The sequence below is a fragment of the Cydia strobilella genome, chromosome 15 (assembly GCF_947568885.1).
Source record: "Cydia strobilella chromosome 15, ilCydStro3.1, whole genome shotgun sequence".
In the NCBI taxonomy this organism is placed as follows: domain Eukaryota; kingdom Metazoa; phylum Arthropoda; class Insecta; order Lepidoptera; family Tortricidae; genus Cydia; species Cydia strobilella.
The window spans coordinates 10,304,450-10,329,444 of NC_086055.1; the positions used below are offsets into that span (position 1 = coordinate 10,304,450).

Consider the following 24,995-nt stretch of genomic DNA (forward strand, 5'->3'; position numbering starts at 1 on the left):
TGCACCAATGATATTGGCGCGTGCGTGACGCTTTGTGGTATGATATGACAAATGGATATAAAAAGTGGTTTACTTCATAAATCAAGTCTATTTTACGTTCTATCTTATCTTTTCATATAAAGCAAGCGCTCATTCTTCTGAACACAAATATACTAAACCTTACATGACAGCGTAAAGATTACTTTGACACCGTACACCAAACACTGGTTATTCTTAGGGCTGTAAGCATGATTTACACCGACATTGACATGGCAAAGGTCTATCAAGTGAAGTGTTTAGTGTTATGAAGAAGAATGCGTAATATTGATTTAAAATTTATTATAAAATCAGTGTACAAGACAGTAATAAAACATCACAAAAACCGCACCAACATTTCACATAATGAGTAGAAATATTTGTTACCACATACATGTTAAGGTTAGGACGTGGGTAGTCCACCAGCTTTAAAAAAATTACCAAAATGTCTTTCAAGTAGATTAGGTTTTGATACTCGATTGACCGGTTTCCCTAGACTCCGTGCGTACTGGGCACTATAGACATTGCTAACACTTTATAACTGTTACACGGAAGGCATCTTAACCACCGTGTGCAAAAGTACGGTAACGAAGAACAGCATGTTCCAAGCAATGCTCTTGGCAGCGGTGGATGAAAAAGGTTTTTGCGCGCTCGGCACTACATTGCCAACATTTTGTATTATGTTACACAAAGGCCACCTTGACCACCGTCTGCAGAAGCAGCAATACCGTGACGAAGAACACCACGTTGGAAGGCGTGGTTTTGGCAGCGATGGATAATAACGGAGCGGCTTCTGAGCTATCGGAGTGCGCGCGCGGTACTATGGGCATCGCGAACGCTTGGTTGTTGCAGCGGTCTCGCTAGAACAAATAAGGCTTGCTTAAACACATAAAATCTCACTTGTTTGCCACTTCAAATCTTGTTAGGAGAGGTTACAGACGCAAAAAGACCGGTCGGGCGGCCAATGCTGCGCTTTAAGGCTTTAAGGATTGTGCGATGGCAGAAACTGCATGTCTGAAACCGACCCATGTGGCGTCGTGTTATTCATGATGGTCAATCCAAGCACGACGATGGCTGGTTCTCCTTATTACAAGAGAAACGCATGAGGCGCCACGAGCAGGCCTCCAACCCCCGCCCACCTGGGGGAGCATACACCTGCTGCGTGTGGCCGAGGGATACAGCCTCTCTCGTATAGGGCTTTACAGCAACGAACGCGTATTGTAACCGGACCGGGATGCTGCTTAAAACATCTGACACAGATGATAAAGGTCTATTATTATCATTAGACACATCAAGACGAAAAACAAACACAATCAAGCTCAAAGAACGTAAGTTTGGGAAGGACTTTCAAGACTTTTTCGCGTAGCATCATTGCATCAAGAAGCTGCCCCTTTTAAAATATCCGCCCTACAGTTTTGTAACATGTAGTAAAATAATTATACTACAGAATTTCCCTAGCCATTGGACAAAGCAGAAATGTCATTAGGTTATTTAGAACCAGTATACAAAGTATCATAACAACCGGTGTAGCGGTTACGAAGAAATTAACAAATTATGTTTTTTTACTTTGTAGCAGCCTGTATTGTGTTAGTAGCTCCTGAGGTAATACATCCTCATAGTATAGTATGAAACCTTCTTCGACCTTTTTGATTATCTTTTTTATTTATGACATTAATAAGATTCTGACTTTTTGACAAATGTCATATTTTTACCGAACCTTTCCGAACAAATTGTCAAAAAACTGCCAATGATTAATACAGTATGTTTCTTTTTGATGTCGATTATTGGAAATAACTTTTATTTGTAAATGTATTTTTTTTATCTTTTGTTCTAATAAAAAAAAATTAACGTTAGAGCATTCCTAAGTAGTAAGTAACCCTACATGGGATTTCAGGGTTTATCCAATGGCTAAGGACACACTGTATAGCATTGTCTAACGCTCCTGGATGTGATGCGCTCAAAGAGTTTGCTACCATTAGGAAACCAAAAGCGTCTAGTCATCGTAAGTATAGTCGTCACAGCGCCAAGAACGTATATGCTACCATGTAACCTTCACGCTATCAAGAAGTTTTATATTGTCTCTCATGCGCTCATAATCATACCTTTAAGTAGCAGTTTTGAATATTATACAACAGGATTTTTTTTTCTTATACAATTGTAGGTAACTTACAGCACGTAGGTCCGGGGAACCGACGAGGCAGGTGCGGCAGCCACGGATGACGCTGACGGCCACGTACGCCTTATCCTTCGATATCACTGTTGTGAAGCACTTGTCCTCCAAGTTGTGACATGTCACTGAGTGGACTTTAGATTTAAGAATAGATCTTGTAGGTATACTCACCTCACAGCACGTAGTGTCCGGAGAACCGACGCAGCCGGTGCGACAGCCGCGGATGACGGCGACGTACGCCTTGTCCTTTGATATCACTGTTGTGAAGCACTTGTCATCCAAGTTGTGACATGTCACTGAATGAACCCTGGATTAAAGAATACATAACTTAGACTGACCCCTATCAAAGCAGAGGCGTTCTAATGACCTTATGCAGCACTTCAGACACAAGGCCTATATTGAATTAGTACGTAAGATTGACATTCGATTGGTATATTATTAGAACTTGCGGCCCAGATTAAGATTCATGGGCGCTTATAATAAGCCACTAAATAGGTCGTGTGCTGTCGTGCCTGCCACGCCAGCGACCACTAAAGTGGTATTAGATTATTTTAAACCGGGTCACTCACGTATTATCAAACACAAACACGAAACAGTTGTTTGTATTACGAAACATGTCGAGCTATTCGACTTAATATACGTGAGTGACCCGGTTTAAAATAATCTAATATGTTTGAGTCTCACGGGAGTTTTATCACTAAAGTGGTCATGGCGGACGCTGTCAAAGCAATTGTCCTGCTGGCAGATAAGGTTTATATTCGTCATTCACTAGTCGAGATATTAATTGGCGTGTAGGCCACGTCTTGACGCTTGAGGAAAAGCGTTCAAAAGGTTAAAAAGATAAAAAATGCTAATACTTTCAGAATACTGAGCTTACTACTACAAAATTATGATTCTAGAAGTCACACCTGTATTTTGCAGGATCAAGGCACGACCGTAGCGGCATCTCGCTTCTATAACCACATACGTAGCACTCGAGGGGAGCCCTCTTCGTTGTCCTGTTGAACAAAGACATTTTTATCAAATTTTTGATGCCGCGTGCTTGTTTGCGTATATGTATAAAAAAATTGTAGAATCAATCTTATATAATGATCTATATAGCCCGAACTAGCTCCGAACAAAACATAGCTACCTAAGGGTATTAGACTTATTAGACTCCTCCAAGTCACGTCAGCGTGCTTATGCTGACGTCGCCGGTCAGTCTGTCGCAGCTAACCGGGTCAACGCGCCTTCTAAGGCGTGTAAATCACGGGCTCCCCTTTTAGAGAAGTCCTCCCGCACCAATGTGGATAAGGAGGGATTCACACTGGTGGAAAGGAAGAGAAAGGCACGCAGGTCGCCCCGTAAGACTCTGTGTGGCACTGCGGAGCCGGTTAATTCCGGTCTACGAATTGCGACACCGAGTAAGGCGCTCTACGTGTCTCAACTGCATTACTCCGCCGGAGCCGACGAGGTGGTGGAGTACATCCGCCAGAAGACTGGCTATACGCTGAGGGTGCACCAGCTACAGTCGCGTCACTATGTGCACTTCAGTTCATTTGTGGTGCGCGTGCCGCGGCCGCTGCAGGACACCATCGCTAGCGCGGACTTCTGGCCGAAGGGTGTGGTGTTTCGGCGGTCCCGGGGCAACTTGCCGAATTCTACACCAAGCCAGACGACGCAACGGAGCCACGCTGTTATGTCGTCGCCCAAATCTTAAATACTTAAATTTTTGTGTTTTCTCGTAGGGTATTGTATCTTTGTATTTTTATTTGTTTTGTAGTTCGCAGTGCCTTGGTAGTAATACTGTAATGCTGTGTAACTAATTTGAATAATAAAATAAAATAAAAATAAATAAATTAGGCGACGATAAAGATACTTAAATAAATACATAATCGACAAATAAATACCTATGTCGCAATTCTAAGCCAGGACCCCCAGCTGTGTAGGAATGGTTGTGAATTTGTGCGGAAGTTTAAATACTTTTTCTTAAAATTGGCTGACAAGGTTGATATTTTATATAGTTCAAACACTTCAAACCAACCTGCTGGGGGTAGCGCCGTCTTGGCCCGGCGTGGCTAACACTCACATCCGCCGGCCCGGAGGTATATCCATCGTGTTCGGACGTTTTCTTCATTTGTATATAGTTCAAACTAACCTGCTTGGAGTAACGCCCTCTTGACCCGGCGGCGTCCCTAACACCCGCGTCCGCCGACCCGGAGGTATATCCATCGTGTCCGGACGTTCTTCATCATCGTCGGTCTCGTCCGCCTCGTCTTCCTCCTCGTCATCGTTTTCCTCACCTCTGTGACAGCTGAACATAAGTTAGTTCTACCGCAGACAACCAGGGTTATCTATCTGTCTCATATTACTGTTTATCATGGTCGTATCCTCAGGTGCGGCTTTTGAACAGAGAATACGACACGCAAAAATATGATAATTAGCAACTTTTTGTATTTTAGTACCAACGAGCTATGTCTAATTTGTAACTAACATATTGAGATCCTCAAATCAACGTTATTCAGTTATCTAATTAAAGTTAAATGTCTGGCCATAGATCAAATGACAACTTTCCATACAAACCAAATTGAACATACAGACAGACATGCCTTTAGTAGTGAATTTTGGCTACACTGGCATTTAGGAACATACCACCTGAAATTCATAAAACACGGTCTACTTATCGACAAGAGTTGTAATCATAATAAATGTTTAAATAGTATTATCATTTATTTATTGTATTGTCATGTACATAATACAAAATATTTATCAGTACGGTTTTTACTCACTATTATTTTTAGTCCGTTTTGGCGACATGTTTCGGATTCTTTGGGAATCCATCCTCAGGCACGAGTGTCCGCGGCGGTTGTACTTACGTCGTGCACTGCCCGCGCCGCCCGCCTCGTCGCTCGTTGCGCACGCGCTGATGGGGCGGGGGCGGAGGGCGCGGGGCAGTCCGCAGATGGAGTCGTCAAGTGAAGGTCTGGTAGGGCGGCTGTATCGAACGAAGTCAAGCACACTGCACTCACTATGTCCCCGCGATCGTCACAACACACTTGCCGCTTGACCCTAGGTATTATAGGCTTCCATGCAGGTGGCAACATCCAGCCTCCGTCCCGATTGAAATTAGGGCGGCGTGCAATTTCAATCGCCTCGCGAATCTTACGCGGCACAAAACATTTCTCCCGTACCAGTAATCTCGCTTTATCGAAACGAATGAAATGGGACGCGCCTATATCGTTCGCATGCTCTGCCACCGCTGAGTTCCTGGTGTCCATGTTCTTTACGCTGCGTATGTGTTCCGACAACCTAGTGGAGACATTCCTTCCGGTCTCACCGACATAAACCGTACTGATAAATATTTTGAAATATGTCTCACGATAGTTTAAATGCGATTAGTACATAATACATTATTAACATAATTTTACGGTTTAACTCACGTATTTTTAATCGGGCACTCGATGAAATAACCGGTTGGTAGATAATTGATGTTTAGAATGGTATAAAACAATACTAACTCTTCATCATCATCGTCGTCCTTGGCGTCGGTCCGCAAGAGCAACAGCGCCAGCACCAGGCAATACTTCCACCGCACCATAGCGCGCGCTTCGAACCCCGCCCTGTATCAAGCAACATAGGAACAGAGTTTAAAATGCCATCACCTTACGGTCTTCATCGCAGGTGAAGCAGGTCCACCTCACAGGTTGGTATTTTTTGAGGAAAAATGCACTGAAATCGCTATAAGTATGCCTATAAAATTTGAGAAGTTACCTCAATTTTCTAGGTTCCCGTCATTATACCCTGAATTGATGACAATCGGAGTAATATGACCACCAAAGAAAGCATACCCTTTCAAACAAAATAATAACCTTCGAAATCAATCGTACAAAGTAATCAGTGAACCTGAACATATAAAAAAACAAGATTCCGGAAAATTGACAACCGTTTTCTCACGAAACTTAGCTGCAGTAAACTGTAAAAACGCTGATATAGAGGCTAAAAATTAGATTGCTAAACTGAAGTCGGCTGGTACATGTGATTGTTCGAGACTATTTGATATATATTACAGTTTCAGTCCCAAATTGGCAATATTAATGCAGGCAGTGCAATATTGCTATAATGTTTATCACGAAAACATACATTAATCCTATATAAAAAATCGATAACAGGCGTAAATGAATCGGGTCTATTCGTTTTCTGCGGATATAACCAATATAGCTCAGCTAAGTGTATATTCAAATAGGACATGGACAAACAACATATACCTAATCACTTACCCTAAAGGCTAAACTCAAATAGACATTAAATTTATCATTTCATTTTCCAAAATAAATTAGCGTATTTTTATTTTTAAGACGGCTCGTACACGATTTTGACACGGTTCACAATTTTGATTTCCGAATTTCTTTACTCTTTTAAAGAGTTGTCATAGACTTTCGTCTTTGATCTTTTAAGCCATGGAGGTTCTTATCTGGAAATGACATCTGGCGAAACTCAGAATTATAAGCTAATAATATGACTAAATGAAAAATATCTAAATATACAATGCCAGTAATAAATAACATCATAGAGTAACTTATACTAGAGCGGTACTGTCATAGTAAATTTTGTAACCCCAGTAAATTCACTGCCATCTGTCGACACACTTTAAAACTAAAAATGAAGATTTATAAAAATACGATAAAATGTATTTAAATATGATAAATGATTTTTTTTATTTGCATTAATTATTTTTATGATTTTGACCCATGTTCTTTCACTGATATGCGTTAAAATTGTTAAATAACAAACGAAACCGTCAACGCCATCTATACGACTGTAGGCCAAAGCTAGTAGCGCCCTCTGAACGAGAATCAAATTTTCTTGATTTTCGAGGCACGTTTTTTAATTTCCTTAGACTGTATCCATCTATTACGGAGTTATATCTATCTTTGAAAACATTAAACTTTTCTTAGTGCTATTAAATGTCCCCGCCAAACTCGGCCGAATTTCACCTTCCCATTCAAACGGAGTTTAGTTCTCATTTTAAAACTACGTGTTGGATTATAATGAAACTGCACATACAATGACATGAGGTATATCTAGGTCTTTAATTACGAGTAGTTTGTATATAAAACTAAAGAAATAGAGGAAAAACAAGTTTTGTATGAAAACCTTAAATTCGCTGTATTTTTTTTACAATTGTATCTTAAGCTACATAAACAAATTACAGACCTAGATGTACCTTATCCTATTGTAAGTACAAAGTTTCAGAGCAATCTAGCTAGTCGTTTTAAAATTAGAGCGTAACTTCGTTTGTATGGAGAACCGTGCTTGCCGGGGACTCATAATAATAATAGGTATTTTTATAAAGGGCCCCCGGAATTGGTACTACGTAAGGTACATATAGATAATTTATAAAATACTTACCACTGCCCCATTTAAAAAAAATATTATTAATATTGTTTGGCAGGGGTTTGGCATGAGTCGCTTGTCAGTAAAGCAGAAAAATAAAGAATCGTATTAACTTATTCCTAGAAACCCCAAAAAACACAAATAACATGAGATGACAAGACGAATGGACGTCAAGATATCAATAATAGGATTTCAAACGTAAGTATCACACACGTTTTGCTGAAAATTTTCTTATTAGAAAGTATAAAACATTCTGCTAGTCCTCAAATCATACATGCAACACAGTCATGTGCTCACATGCGTCATCTACATGTGTGGTTGAGAACTAGCTATTCGCCACTAGGTGGCGCGGTTGATTGTACGGGCAGTATTATTATACGAGTAAAGGGCTGACGTAAGAGATCCTTTTCTGCAGTTTTTGTACAGTTAGGTGGTTATTTTAATAAAAATCTGAATTAAATAATAAATAATATAAATCACAGTTTGTTTAGGTAGGTAATATAAATAATTGTTTATGAATCACAATGCTCAAAAGGTTTTATGAAAATAAATACGTGTGTGTAATTTAATCAACGAATGATATAAGGTAGACGTCTATCGTAGTGCTCGTGATTGTCCCAATAAGTACATGTCACCTTTAAACTTACTTAGCCATTGGAGTTAGTTAGGTATGTTATTTTATTTGTGGTTAGTTGATAGCAGGGTGCCATGTCTTGGGCATTAGCATGTCGAGCACTGGGATGTTTGCTTTACATTACCTATAGTTATAAAAAAGTCCGAATGGTAAGAAAAGCTTTTAAGTAATATTCGGATGCCTTAAGGGCTCAGGGTTTAGGTTCTTATCTCATCTTATATCTTATGGTTATTATTATATGGTAGATTTAGAGTAGGTATATAATATCCATCTTTCATCCATGTATTTAAACGTTGCAAATAGGGAATATTACGCAAAACTGCGTAGAGAGCTAGAGAGCGTCACTTAGCATAATCACAGGGCTTACCGCGAAACACGAAAATCGTAAGTTCGGTTTCTGCCTCTCTATCACTCTTGCTTATTCGATCGATAGAATAGCAGATAACGAAATTTCGATTTTCGCGTTTCGCGGTAGGCCACCTGTAAACAAACCGCCTTGATAAATCAATGTCATAGTGAAAACTTGTCAAAAAACTGTTTAAGGCCTAGTATGTATACATTATTCTATGCACTAGTACTGCACTCTGGCGGCAGAACATTGCAGTAATACTCCATATTCATTTTAGTTGTATCTCATTTTGACATTTATTTGGAAAGATCGAATACTCCCAAAAAGAAATATTTATTTTATGAAACTTACATTATAACGCCACAATAAAAAAACAGTAAATAGAAACTCCATGCATAGATCGTGATCGTGATTTTCCACCCATACTTACAATATATATGTGTGTCGCAGCCATCTGGTAAACCCTCGGCATACCAGTAATAATTTTGCATTTTTATATGTTTTCCTTATTTTTGAGGATATCCTCGTATGAATAAAAAAGTATTTTTGATAATAATATAATAACTTTTCAATCTTTAATCAGAATAGAGCCTGGGGTCTGTACCTATGCCTAATACCACACCTGGTATGCCGAGGGTTAAGTTAGCCAGCTAATTAGTCGCCTAGGCCGATAGAAAATCACTCAACGTTTAACAACTTGGCGTATTGATAGTCAGCTCTTTGAAAACGACTGGTTCACTCAGCGAAGTGATTTAAATGTAACCTTAAAAACTTATAGAAATGATAAAATAAAATAAATAAATAATAAATAAAATAAGAAAAATACTAACCTAGGTTTAACCTAACCGAACATCAAATTCATCAATCAATGTCCAAATTAACTACATGACTACACGATGGCTGGTTGTTCTTCAGCCAACTATAATACGCTGGGTAATTTAAGCAGTTGGCTGCGGCGACCTATACATGGGACCAAGTAACCTATTCTTTCTTTCTGTTAGCCGTCTTCAAGATTTCAGGGAGTCTCAAACAGAAAAACAAAGATCCCGACGAATAGAAATGATCTACCAAAGCCAGCTAAAAATGGAGGGAACAGGGGTCTAAATGTTTGTACTTTGTACATAATTATGTAGGTATTTCCGCGAGCTGTCCTTATAAAGCTAACGGTCTAATCATTAATTTGGTATATAATAGTTGTCAATACCATTCAATATTTTTTTAATCTAATTAAATTATTATGATATTGAAAAATATTTTGGACTATAATTCATTCAGGTAGCTTGCTTTGGAATAGTCTCCCGTTAAAATTAGACAGTGTCCGAATAGATTTGCATTTAAAAAATCCATATGTGTACTTTTCTGGCAGAATGATAAATTCTTAGTGATTCTGTTTTATAAGTTTCATCTGATATCTTATGTATTTGTAGGTATGTATATTGTATGTATTTACAATATGAATATTATATACCGATCTAATATATGTATGTATGTATGTATGTATGTATGTATGTCTATGCAATGCATTATTTAAGTATATTACTTGTATATGTAATCATAATTTTGCACCGCCTACAAATTCTCTTCTTTGAGCGAAGGTTGACTGGTAGAGAATGCCTTATAGCATTAAACCCGCCTTTTGTACCTATATTTTATTTTGTGCAATAAAGATTAATTAAATTAATTAAATAGACTAGCTTTAGGACCAAAAAGAGAACCCGCAAAAATGTCTCAAATACATAAATCTAGATGTTACAGAAAAAAACGTACTTACTGGCAATTAATCTAATAAGTAGCTGGATTCTAATTAGACCTAGTTATTTCAACAGACCTAGTTATTTCAGTGTTTTTATCTATGTAATTGAAATAAAGTAATGTAGGTAACTAAAAATAATGATAGGTATTTACTTTGGAATGATACAACGATGTAGCTCCTATACTTAGTTTTCTAATAAATTCTTATTAATAAATTACTTACACTTCTCTACATATCTAAACCTACTTATACGCGACGAATAAAATTGTAAGATTTGTAAGTGTGTGATAAGAATAATGAATTTATTTTACGCCCGATATCTATGTGACATTATAAAACCCGGAGATCGGAGACATAGTTTTTTCTTTCTTTTTTTAGGGTTCCGTACCTCAAAAGGAAAAAAACGAACCATTATAGGATGACTCGTGCGTCTGTCTGTCTGTGTGTCTGTCCGTCTGACACAGCCTATTTTCTCCGAAACTACTGGACCAATTAATTTGAAATTTGATATACATATGTAAGTTTGTGACCCAAAGACGGACATGTAACGTAAATAACTGAATTTTAAACACGGGGGCCACTTTTTGGGGGTAGGAGAGAAAATAAAAAATAAGTTTTTTAAACTATATCGTGTTGCACATCAAATGAAAGAGCTCATTGTGAGAATCTCAAATATATATTTTTTATAATTTTAGGACAAACAGTCACTATCAGGTCAAGTTATTCAAGAACATAGGCAAAAAATTACCATTTTACTCCCCACCATACCATTATCTCCGAAACAACTGGGTCTAAAATTTTGAAAAAAATACATACAAAAATAGATCTTTACCTATGGATCACAGGAAAACCTATTAAAAATGTGCAGTCAAGCGTGAGTCGGACTTAATTACTTAGTTCTTGATCCGACCCGTTTTTTTAAAGATTTTTCACTCACGTTTCTTATAAAAAATACATTTTTTAAATTGTGTAATGTACGGAACCCTTGGAACGCGAGTACGACTCGCACATGGCCGGTTTTAAGCTTTATGATCAGCCGACCTTTATAACGTGACTTCTCTAACTCAATGACTTATTCTATTTAATCTTCTATATTAATATAATATCTAATTTAATTTAATCTTCTATAAAATTATGTATAATAATTCAATGTTTTTAAGAATAATAATAACTGCATCAATAAATTGCCCTGATATTTAGATTAAGGTAATATTTAAAACTTGCTGCTGGGCCTATTTTAATAAAGAATATTTTGACTTGTTGCTAGGCCTATTTTAATAAAGAATATTTTGACTTTGACTTTGACTTTATTACTGTATGAGTTCGACTTGCAAGATTCAGCAATACTACTATTACATGCAAAATACCTAAGGCTCTAGCTAATCATTTATCAAGCTCTCATTGCAACGTAAAACTCATTAATAAATGAACAGCTACGTCATTGTAACTCTTTCATGCACGTAGCTCTTTGCGGCGCCGTTACAAAGCGAACGGCGATCCCGAATACCGGTCCTCATTAAAAAATGAAACCCAGCAAACATCAGCTCCACAAAACCGCTGACTCGTCAAAGCGAAATGCGCTACCTACCGGCGAGTAGCGGAACTACAACCACTCGCGGAATCAACCTCTGTACTTTTTTAATTAGCATCATACACTGAGTGAATGCGTGAAATACGTTAGGTTTTTTTCCGTACGCGGTTAGTTTGGTAGCTTTGAGCAAAGTATGTTAATTCACGAGTGTACTCCGGCCTTTTGAAATGTTCGAAAAAGGATTTTCCCCGGGCAATAAGGCTTATTTGAACGCTTTGAGTGCGCATAGTGCTTAATTAGCTACAAATTCAATACGCTCGATCTTTTACGGTTGGTTACATTTATACTGCGTTGTGGCAGTTATGTTTACGCAAGTCAAGGCGTCGACGGCGCCGCGTCTGAACTTGGCAAGACTCAAACTTCTTTTATCTCAGTCTAGGTTCGTTCAAAAAGTGCAAACTCTGTACAAAGTTCACTTTCGCCTTGTGAACTAATTTTTCGCTCGGTGTCAAGTTCAGGGCTGCGGGGGATGTCGCGGGGCGGCGCGGGAGGGGAGGGCCCGTTATGATAAAATAAAATATTCATTATGATTTGCTCAGCGCTTGTTCGCGGCAGTTGTCACGCTGTTGTGGCTTGGCTCCTGCAATGTCTATTTAATCGAATGATATTTCCTTTTTAGGGTTCCGTACCTCAAAAGGAAAAAACGGAACCCTTATAGGATCACTCGTGCGTCTGTCTGTCTGTCTGTCTGTCCGTCTGTCACAGCCAATTTTCTCCGAAACTATTGGACCAATTAAGTTGTAATTTGGTATACATATGTATGTTTGTGACCCAAAGACGAACATGTAACGTAAACAAATGAATTTTAAACATGGGGGCCACTTTTGGGATTAAATGTGAAAATTAAAAAATAAAGTTTTTCAAACTATATCGTGTTACATATCAAATGAAAGAGCTCATTATGGGAATCTCAAATATATTTTTTTTATAATTTTAGGATGAACCAAAAAATGACCATTCCGCCCTTTATCTCCGAAACTACTGGGTCTAAAATTTTGAAAAAAAATACACAAAATAGATCTTTACCTATAGATTACAGGAAAACGTATTAGAAATGTGCAGTCAAGCGTGAATCGGGCTTAATTACTTAGTTTTTGATCCGACCCCTAAGGGTTTTTTAAAGACATTTCACTCACGTTTCACATAAAAAATACATTGTTTAAATTGTGTAATGTACGGAACCCTTGGAACGCGAGTTCGACTCGCACTTGGCCGGTTTTTTTTTAACGATGAGTTTTACTCTCAGAATACCTACTAAATAAAAACTTACTCTAAATAATAAACAAAAAGAGCTGTAACTAGTATTTTAGACTGATGATGTCTTCTATATGAAAATGATATTGGGTTTTTATTGCTATTCTTGTTATTCTAGACGCAAAAATCTTTAAAACGAATTGTTTTTCCAACAATCATGCAGATCGAATTATTTTATAGATATCCGCAAAATAGAATATAAATATCTCATCTCATTTCAGAAGATATACGTACATAGAAACATATTTTAGATTTCATACAAATGTAATAATAACCTTATATTAGAACGTAATAGTCTTCCGTTAATTTATTACAAACGTGGATACGATATCAAGAGGAGCCAATCCAAGCCGTCCACCCTGTTTTAAAGAAGACTGACGTAAAAATCATCCCTGACCTATCCCAAAGCGAAAACGAGAGCGTCTCTAAACGATTTTTTCCCCTTTTCGACCTAATTAGTCCATTAGTCGGAGGAGACGAGACGGCGAACCAATTTGTATTTTGTACTCGATGATCAACGTCGATTGTTGATTTGACAACTTTCATTTGTTCGGGTGAATTGTTTGTTACTTTTCTTTTAACTGCCAATGTGTTAGGATTCGTAGGAATCAATCTACTTGTTTGTAAAGATTCCTTGGCCTGGTAAACGTATTGTAGACTTAGATATAGGCTAAGTCCGGGGTAGTTGACCATAGTTTTTTTTAATACGCGATAAAAAAATTAGTTTACATGTAATTAAAGAATATTTTATTTCTTAACTAGCGACTCCAACTTCACACGGGTTACACAAAATCCTTACAAATTATACACTAAAACCTTCCTCAAGAATTACTCTATTGATAGGTGAAAACCGCATCAAAATCCGTTGCGTACTTTTAAAGATCTAAGCATACATAGGAACAGACAGACAGCGGAAAGCGACTTTGTTTTACGTATACGATGTAGTGTTAAAATTTGAACAATTGACTTTCGAAAATGAAACAAACAAAAAAATATTGCTATTGAGATCAGCTTGAAAAAATGTTAAAAAAATACAATTGCCCATCTCTCCCGAGCTATCCGGGAGTAATGACCATACCATTACATGAGAGATGGCCATAACTTAACTCTTCATTTTAGTAAATGTTTTTTTTTTTAATTTTTATTTCCCAAGTCCCTTTTCTTCTCAAGGCCTTGTTTAGGCCACCCAATATGGAATTAATACAGAGTGGATGTTGTTGTTTCCATTTGCAATTGCTAAAAACAGCAGGTAAATTTTGGTTTGTTGCCATAACTATTGGGTTTTTATATCCCTTTTTTTTTCGAAAAACCTCACGTACGATGTGATATTTCAGCCTTATACAGAGACCACTAAAATTGAAGTGTTGTCTCTTAGTTACAGACAGTCTAGTTCAATCATATCCTTAAATAGAAAATCAGAAAGCAACACATGACGTTCTACCTACTCACGAATTTCAATCGAAACTTCGTCAAGGAACAAGACTTCCTATCAAACCCCTAACAAACCTTGCTCAAACTAAACATTCTCTAATTCCAGCCCTCCCAGTAACTAACATCAGCAAATGAGACTCGCATGTGCCAATCGCCAATTTACCAAGACCTGTGTTCTACTGAGCGTATTCATCTGCCCCGAATATCTAAGCCAGCAGGCTAGGGAGGGGAAGGTCTCGTAAAACTGGTGTTGTCAGTGTCTGTAGAGTTTACATCCAAGTTATTAGACTTTTCGGAAATTCGGTTTCGGCAAAGCCTGCGGCGCTGCAGTGATACGAGCTCGATATATAACGGCTCCGCGTACTGCGAATTCTCCAATGTACAAAGCCTCTGTTAAGTTGAGCATTAAGTTGTCGATGAGATATGGTCTGATTACTGGCAGTTTAGTGTAGGGTTTACTTAATGGTCTTAATAAAAGGAAATCGTTTTCACAATTCATGACATTATTCATAAACGCGTTACTGGCCTGAATTCGCTATAAATCGTTTGTCTTTATCTGTCATTTTGACTTATGTATCTGTAAGAAAGGGACAATAATTTAACTAAATGAGGCCCTTAAAGTTATATGAATTCGGCACTGTAACATAATATACGATAATTTTTGGATAACAATTAATATAGGTATAAACTAACAAAACCCCACTGCAGTATGAAAATAAGGTCAAAATTATTTACTGACATGTACTAAAAATCAAGAAACAAAGTCGGGCTACAGTATTTTTCAATTGCGTTTAACCTATCTTGGTAACACCAAACCGAAAAATTCTTCAAACAGCTAGGTAAAGTATTTAATTGCCATTTTTACTTCATTACCATTCAGGTAAGGTATCGCGACGTTAAATAATCGTCACCATATTTCCATCGACATAAATAAACGACTTTTTTCTTCCATGTAGGTAACAGCCCGCTATCTAGACAAACACACACGATCTACATTAAATACAATAACAATAAATATTTATAGACATTAATCAAGAGCATCACAACCCTAAGTAACATCCGCCTGCAAACGTTACAGCCCACAGTTCGGGAACTTAAACACAATCTAGAAAAATAGCAAAACATTAACGTAAGAATACCGATACCGACAGAATAAAAAACATCGATCGAAACTATCGACAGTTTCCCATCCCTAGTGACATCCGGCTGCAAACGCTGTAGCCCGCAGTCCGGGCCGGCAAACACGCTTGGTAAATAACAGTACATAACATACGGATACGTATGTAGTATATGCTTGTAGAGTATTCGCAACATCGTAGAGTAGTTATGGATACGGTTACGTAATATTTGAGCTTTAGATCTTGTATAGTAAATGTAATACGAAAAGGATATAGGTATAACAGAAGCTTCTACAATTAAGTTTTTAATTACCCCCGTGCAGCAATTTTTATAGATCCGAATAACCTTTTTTTAATCAAATGTTAACTTATGTCTGCCCTCTGTATAATATTCTTTTATTCGTGTATTTTCCAATGTTTTATTTTTCAGTGTGTCTAACCTCTGTATGTATTTCCTTGTTTTATTTGCAATCTGGAGTTAATTTCAGCTGTCGAATGACCCGCTAGATGTCGCTGTAGCGTGCGTGAAAATCAATTACCATGGTGCAATAAATAATATTTGAATTGTATTGTATTGTATTGTATTGTATTGTATGTCATTTAAATAAAAGCCTTATTGTTTCATAATGACTAATTAATTAAAATAAACGTTGAAATAGGTATCTACAACCTCTATACGTACTTACGTCAATATAGTAGATAGGTTAACTACCGCGAGGTAAGTAAAAAAATAGTGATGCGCCATCAAAATTCCGCCTCATAGTTAATTGCTCATAATTTACCGGAAACTAAATTGAACTACTTCAAGAAAGTATTATTTAATAAAAATCATACCCTCCATAAATAACAGTTAGTGTAGTATCGTAGAATGGGTTTCTCTGATTCGTGGGGTAACATTGATCAACGATTTTTAAGCTGTAAGAAGTTGAATTTTGGACGCCAGCTTAAGAATTCATTGGTAACTTTAAGAGGAAAGTGGACAACCGCTTCTCCATAAAAACGTAGTCTCCATTTTTATCTTTAAATATTGACATAATTGATAATAAAAATATTTTAGGTAATTCTGAACCATAGCTATTACGCCTTCATAACTTGTTTAGATTTATTAACCAAATATAATTATAAATTAGTTACGAATCGAAATACCTAATAAATTAAAACGGGGACTATTTACGTTTGTATGGCGAAGTGGCCGTCCACTATCCTCTTAACAGAAATACCTTATGACAGGCATGGCTCACTCCGCGATTTCGTCGCGTCGCTACAAGTACATGCGGCCCACACCAATTTTTGTGTCTATCTATAGTAATTGCCGCGCACAGCCACGGAACGAACGCCTGCTCGCGCTTGCGCCACTTTGCAGTCATATCTGTCGTAATAGACGCGTTTTGTAAGAAAGTGAATCTTTTACTATTCACTTATATTTATTCTGTGCTTATGATCACTTCAGGCAACAATGATGTTGCTCGGCCAATATTCCTACGTAAGGATCACGATTATACGACTTTCTATTACGTCTCGGACAGAATGTAAGCCTCGCGAGTTTCAGGCGAAATTCGAAGCTCGTCTTTGTTATCCAACACGCAAATATTTGGCGATACACGGCATATTGTTTGGATACGAGATTCGAGGGCTGATTATTCAATGGGAAATATGAAAACGTATAGGGTAAACGTCTCAGTACTCTACATGCTATGCCTCATATGATATTCTATTATTGTGTATATGTTAGTTTGTAAGGTATGTATTAGCTACATGGGCCTTAGTTGCCAAAAAATAAATGATTTGATTGATCGATTGATAGCAGGGTGTCATCACACCCTGCTGTCATCTTAATAGGATTACTGTACATAGTTATTTTAACAAAATGGATAATTGTCAATACAAATCCGTATGCCAAAAACGTTGACTACCTAGTCAATGAAAATGGTTTGTGAATAAAATAAATTAAGTAGTTAAGTACTACATAAAAATCAAAAGTCCGTTCTTAATTTGTTTAAAAATATACCAGTGTGTGGCTCTTTTGTAACTTGGCTGTTTATTGCCACTTTCCTCCTAGTCCTAGGCAAGAAAAATTTAACGTACCTACTTAGTACTAGTGCTGCATAGGTATCAACATCTCTTTCATACACTAAAAAATGATTTGATTTTGATTGTAGAATAAAGGATGACTCACGTCAGACCGGGCCGTATCCGGGCCGGAGCTTCCGGCGCTTACTTTTCTATGACATGACAGGTGATCACGTGATGCTTTCCATAGAAAGCTTTCCATAGAAAGCATCACGCATCAAGCATCACGTGTGTTATGAATGCTTGAGGTTCTGCGAGACGATGAATGAACGGCCTTCTTCTGTTATATGTTAATTTTGATTTGTGTACTATGTGTATGAAATGTCTATTGGTTTCACAGTGCTTTGGATCACTGTTATGCTGTGAAATGTAATGAATAAAAAATAAAATAAATAAATAAATAGAAAACAAAGCGCCGGAAGCTCCGGCCCGGACCCGGCCCGGTCTAACGTGAGTCATCCTTTATTCCTAATAGATAGAGGATACAAAGATATTGCTTGATTTTCTTCCAAGAACGACTTAAATTTCCTCATTCAACAATATTTTAAGAGCAGCTGAAGCGCAAGAATCAACAAGCTAACTTCCAGCTAACAAACTGTCCAAAAACAGCCATACCGCCAAAGAGAAATAGCTTCAGGACTTAGATAGTCTTAAGAGGTTACCTTTGAAAATTTAAGGTTGAAGTGCACACAAATTAAATGTCGTATGTGTCTAAGAATCCGTCAGACGTTAAAGCCTATTTGGTATTAAGATATCCAGCGGTAACCAAAAAAAACCTGCCAAGTGCGAGTCGCGTTCAAAGGGTTCCGTACACATTTCTAATAGGTTTTCCTGTGATTTGTAAAGAGCTTTTTTGTATATTTTTTTCGAAATTCTATACTCAGTAGTTTCGGAGATTAAGGGGGGGAATAGTAATTTTTTGGCTATTTTCTTAAATAACTTCTAAACTATTTATTTAAAAATTACAAAAAATATATATTTGATATTCTCATAACTAGCTCTTTCATTTGATATGTAACACGATATAGTTTTAAAAACTTTATTTTTTAATTTTCTCATTTACCCCCACCCCCAAAAGTGGTCCCAATATTTTTAAAATTAATTTGTTTACGTTTCAATACATGTCCGTATTTGGGTCACAAACTAACGTACATATGTACCAAATTTCAACTTAATTGGTCCAGTAGTTTTGGAGAAAATGGGCTGTGACAGACGGACAGACAGACAGACAGACACATGAGTGATCCTTAAAGGGTTCCGTTTTTACTTTTGATGTACGGAACCCTAAAAACAGTACTTAAAGTTATTTGAGACTTAGAAATGTATTGGCATTTACGCCCCTTTTTAGTTTGGTCCATACATACGCTGCAAGGAAGTCTAATGCCGTTGATTTTCCATCAAGTTCTACATTATTCATTAGTTGCCGACATAGAGGAGAGGCCGAATCGTAGAAACTAAATTTTTCCCGATTTTCGTAGGACCGAAAAGGTTTATAGCGACAAGTGGTATTATTGGAATCAGCATGGTCTACTGATTATCGAAATGCATGTTGTCGTTTTTTAAAGTGGTGGTGGCAGTACAAAGTTTTAATTTTTTTTCTTTTAAACATACCATGTGAGGAACCAAGTAAAAGGGCTTTGTGAGTAAATTACAAATATGTAACATACTACAACATTTTTACTACTTGGTCTAACAAAATAGAAGAAAACGTCCAAAAATGTCACAATGCAGTTGATTTTGAACTGCTCTAGATTGAAAACTACTGAATGGATTATTCCAAAATATATACCTACCAAGTGACTGTGAATATCCTCTATAAAATGTTCAAAAATAATTAACTAGAAATATTAAAAAATATGAGAATCACATCAATTTGAATAACAGTGTAATTTTCTGTTATAGGAAACTTCTAAAATATATTTTTTTCACTAAAAACATACTATGTGAGGTATTAAATGAAAGCACTTTATGAGTAAATTACAAATATGTAATATTTGGCTATAATACTTGGGCGCTTTTTAAAACATTATGGCGTTTTCTAAAAAATTGTTTGACCAAGTATTGAATATGTTACTTGGGATCTACTGACAAAGCCCTTTCTTTTCATACCCCACATGATATATTTTCAGTAAAAAAAATGTATTTTATTAGCCTACTGTAACAGAAAATTATACTGTTATTCAACTTGATGTACTGTTCTTATTGTTGTATACCTATATCTGGTAAATTATTTTTAGACAATAAAGAGAAATATCCATTGTAATTTTGTATAAAATTTGGACTAATCCATTAAGCCATTTTCAATTTAGAGCAGTTCAAAGTCAACTCTAGATTGTGAAATTTTTTAACGTTTTCTAATAATTTATTAGACCAAGTAGTGAAAATGTTAGACTATATTTGTAATTTACTTACAACATTTGGTACCCCACATGGTATGTTTAAAAGAAAAAAGTTTAAAACTTATACTGCCGCATTTATGATATCATAAAAACTCATTGCACCACTTTAAGAAGCAACAACATGCATTTTGATAATCAGTAGGCCATGCTGATTCCAACAATACCACTTGTCCGTATAAACTTTTTCAGTACTACGAAAGTTGCTATTCCTCAACTTGGCCACTCCACTTACATACGTATATATACTTGGTACATATATGTGTGTATAGATTGTTCTAGAAATTCGGTGTTACGTGGCTTTGTTTCCCCTGTGTTTACCATATTATGTATTCTGCGGATGTACATGTGTGGGTACGCTTTCAGTTTTGCTGAGACAGTGATTAATTGCCGAGAAGCTTACATAGGTGCTAAGAACGGGATGTATCTTCATTAACAACGTTATAGAAGCCATTTTTTTGTAAATCAATGACTAAGTTAAAATTTGGAATATTCCAACCAATATAAGTAAATAGGGTTAGACAAATAAAAGCAAATAGCCACACTAGATAGGTCACTGGATTTTTCTTCTCTGTTTAATATTACAATCATTCAGAAAAAAGTCCAAATATAGGAGTGTCACTAGAACAAAGGGGAAAACTCGGCTGCGCCGGACTTGTGGCCTGTTAATAGAGTCAGACCACGCTAAGTTTTCATGCAAAGTGCTACGTCAAGTATGGAGCTTATAGTGAAACGTAATTTGCATGCTTAGGTACTGCCAAGTATGTGCAAAGTTAACGTGGTTCAGAGTCTAGTAAACGTTACCTACCTTGCAGAAATATCTACATGTTGTTTTTTTTTTGTCTTGTAAACATAACGAAATCATTATGAAACATAATGAAATAAAAGTATCGATTAATTTGTCTCGATTTTGCTAATGCCTATTTAACCGCCACTTCGTTCACATAGAAGGGGTTAAACTGATTAATACCCGGTTTAGATTTGGGTCTTTCGTCACTCGTAAAAGTCTAAATCAAATTCGGCTTAATTTAATGCCTCAGGAACGTCAGGAAGTAAACAGCATATTTCGAAATGTAAATTGTAAATATCACTGTCAGCTTCAGCTATCATGGCAGCTTTATTACAACTGTAATAAGTCTACCGTTTAACTGAGGCTGATGGTAAGAAGTAATTATGGTCAGCTATGGACTGCTTGAAGGCTGATTTATATTAAGTAAGTAAAAGTTTAATGTATAAAATTGTTTCCAAAACTCGGCTACATTCGACTAGAAAATCATCACACAACTTCTATACCAACCTTCTGAGATAAGTACCTAATATTCTCTATTCAGCCTTATTAACTATCTATTCCTCACTAACACTAGCACTATTGAATAATCTAAGACAGTTCAAAGGCCTCATTACGCTAAGTCGTAACGAAACAGTTTATCTAGAATAGAGAATGCAATCTCGATATCGCAATTTCGAGATCTCGCGAGATCTCGCGCGAATTTTTAATATTAAATCTCGTTGTCAGGAAATCTCGATTTATGCAATCTAGCTCGAGATCTCGATTAATATTTTCGAGATCTCGAACGAGATTGAAAGATTCATTCGTGTAAATTACTTTGTTTTGAGTAATCATTTTGGCGACCGGCTTTAGCTGTCGATTAAAGCACTGTGGCGCGCTCTGTGCGTAAGAATCGGGCGAACTTTTGCTTGCTTACCCTAAGTTTTTTGTAAGTAGCTCAGTGCTTGTCAAAAATATCAACTGAGCATGTTAGTGCCTCTGCTTACAATTATAATTAAAAATAATTATTACCACTGTTCAATATAAAGCACGTAACTTTTTTTAACAAAAGATTTTTTTAAATAAATGTTGGAATAATTTGTTGTTTTTATTTTCAAAATATAATATCACGTACCCTAAATAACTAGTATACTTATACAGAATTCTTAGATTTTTGATCAAAATAACAAAATTTTTAATTAATTTGTCAAATCTAGATCTCGAGTCTGACGGTCGAGATCTCGAAACACCCAATCTGGATCAGATTTTTCCTGCGAGATCTCGAATCGCCAATATTGGTGCGAGATTGCATTCCCTAATCCAGAAACTTCTATTCAGCTGTGAAATTCGTCAAATTGGGAGCATTTGAGCAATCACAGACGTGACGTCTATTTAGGCAACTGAATTGACTCCACTTACTAAAGGTACCTAACTACTCTACTCTACAATAATCGCTAAAAGTACCTACCGTGTACAAATCTGTAACAATGTAAAGTCTCGTAAAGGCTCTTTATTATTCAAAAACTGATGAGAATGTTGCGTTGAATCCACAAGAGTGGCAAAGTAACGATGCAAATTTTGAGTTGGTACTTCATGTTCGCTGGTGGAATTGATCTCTTCTAGGCTACCTTTGGGTGGTGGAGACAATGGTAGCGAAAAACGACCAATGACCAATACTTAATGCGTGGCCGTATGAAAAACGTCGAATTAACGCGTTTCCCGGCGTTTCTCGTTAGTGTAGCCCCAGCATCAGAGTATGATTGTGAAGTAAAATTAAGTATGTACATTATCGAAAAAAACTACAAATAAGTTTTAGTTAACTTACTGGGGCAACATACACTTTCTACTAGGCTTAAAAACACCCTAATCCTAAAGGCTGTTTTCACAACTGCCTCAAAACCTACGTCTTTCATACTCAGCGCGATCAAAACCACGTTATATCCCCCCCCCCCTCAAACCTAGGCAACTAAATAGGGGCCGGGGGGCTGGGGAGATGGAAGCCCGAACTTGCTTAGATAATGTGCATACATTAAACTAAGACGGAACTAACGCGTATCCTGATGAAGGAAGTTCTCGTCTAATTACGGGGTGATTAGGGGGAGGGGGAGGCGGTTGAATATGTGAGCGCTTAAGTGATAATCAGTGGATAAAAAAACCTTTGTAGGTACATAAGACTGCGTTTTCACTCTTTTCACCAGAGATTTGCGAGGATGCGTAGCGAGGGATGTGTTTGTTAAGAACCAATAGAATATTGTCCATTAGAGCTGCGCTGGCCAAGGCTGTAAATAAAGTGATTCTATTGATTCTTAAAAAAACACATCCCTCGCTACGCATCCTCGCAAATATCTGGTGGAAACGCAGCCTTAAAAAGATGCAAGCCGTAGGAAGAATGGTAAAATCAATAAGTAATTGAAGAACTCAGAAAATATATTTAATAGACAATTTAATACATATAGTTACGTATATGTCATATTCAAAGGAAAAAAATACCAAGGCCTCCAGTTTCCAGGGTTGGGATAATACCTATGTTTAGGTATTTCCCAGTTACGATTGTATACAAAATATTTATTTTTTCATTTATTTTTCAGTTTTTCTTAACTGCTAAGCCAAAAATTGCTTGTTTACCACCAGAGTTCGGACGCAATGCACTACATAGGTATATTATAATATTGCACACATGATTTATTAAACTTATTTTTCTTATAAAATATATTTCATAATTAGATAACAGGTAATTTTTTATATCTTTAGTTGATTCTGGATTGGTTAGGTATAAATCTTACAAATGTTTCGGAAGGCTGTTTAATATTTTTGGAAGCAAGTAATAGTTGGTTCTCATACCGTAGAATTACGGACTGCGTGCGACTGATTTGTTATTATCTGGAGTAAATAAACATTACGAGTGATGTTTTCGAATACATAAACTATTACTTATATATGTGTAACTTCCACCACGAAGAGTAAGCCTTAGCTCCGATTTCAGAAACGTCGGAGCATATTTGCAGAGATCATCCAGCTTACAGCTCATAAGTCGATCCCCGGGAACGATCGTTAGCAAACAGCCTTCAAGACTACTGATAAAATGCTACTATTTACTAGAATGTACGAGAATCTTATAAAAATGCTTGCAGAATTTATAAAGGGAAAAAATATACAGACAGATGCTTAACAATTGCGGTAAAATCTGTCAGACGGAGCGGTGCAAGAACACACAACGTTAATTGCCCTCTAACGTTTAAGTATGTAATGGATATTAGCTAGAGCACAGTAACGAAAATGATACGAACAGGTAAGTGATCATGCGACTAGTTAAATTTATACTTATCAAATTAACTCATGCAAGTGTTAGAAAAGTAAGTTAAAGTAGGTGTTAAGTTAAAAGTAATTTCCAAATCTTATTAGTAGGTTAACTACTACCCATGTTTCTCTTATCAACCGTGGTTTCGTATCGTACCCACATAAATCACAAATTGTGTAAACTTTATGTGATGTTGTATTTTCTAAATAGTGAAATACATCATCAACATTTGACGTCAAAGAGAAACAGGTCAGTTTGTACATAGATTATCCTAACACACGCATTTAAAAGAAGATTTATTCAAAATATTAAAGTCAGATTAAATTAGTACATATATCCTAATTGGAAACTCCTTGACGCATACAAAGATAGATTTTTAGTCAACGTAGAAGTCGTTATAAAAACTCTCAGCCCATTTACACTTCCTTAGTAGGCCGTTTGAAATAGTACTTTTCGATGCTAGTGCGGAAAGTATGTCACTATTTCACGAGTACCGAGACGAGTGACGACTACTCGGGACGAGTGAAGAATGACATTTCCGCACGTGTATCGAACGACGTTTTTTTTTAATACAGTTGCGAAAAATAAGAAAAGCAACAAGTAAGGAATGGAATTCGAAACTTTTATATTATTAATTCTGTGACATCATTGACATTGACATTATGAAGAAGTGTTTTTCTAGCTTTTATTCGACAAGAATAGATTTTGTTATTATTATTGAACCCACTTCAATGAAAGTTTTTTTTTAAATGCATGTTCTATAAGACAGAAACA

At 36.7% G+C, this 24,995-nt stretch overlaps 1 protein-coding gene across 2 annotated transcripts in view; it reads right to left on the reverse strand.

Moving 5' to 3' along the window:
* Positions 1 to 301: 301 nt before the first annotated feature.
* LOC134747730 (glycosylphosphatidylinositol-anchored high density lipoprotein-binding protein 1-like) overlaps positions 302 to 24,995 on the reverse strand; it is a 40,639-nt gene continuing 15,945 nt past the window's right edge. Inside the window, exons 2-6 of one of the 2 annotated variants that reach the window (XM_063682353.1) lie at positions 5,683 to 5,784; positions 4,323 to 4,469; positions 3,094 to 3,183; positions 2,357 to 2,492; positions 302 to 875 (exon numbers count right to left, since the gene is read on the reverse strand). In XM_063682353.1, coding sequence (XP_063538423.1) covers positions 699 to 875; positions 2,357 to 2,492; positions 3,094 to 3,183; positions 4,323 to 4,469; positions 5,683 to 5,762 — 630 coding nt within the window. In that variant the 5' untranslated portion in view covers positions 5,763 to 5,784 and the 3' untranslated portion in view covers positions 302 to 698. Of the gene's footprint in view, positions 876 to 2,356; positions 2,493 to 3,093; positions 3,184 to 4,322; positions 4,479 to 5,682; positions 5,785 to 24,995 lie in introns of both variants that reach the window. The other variant, XM_063682352.1, reaches the window with a different exon arrangement.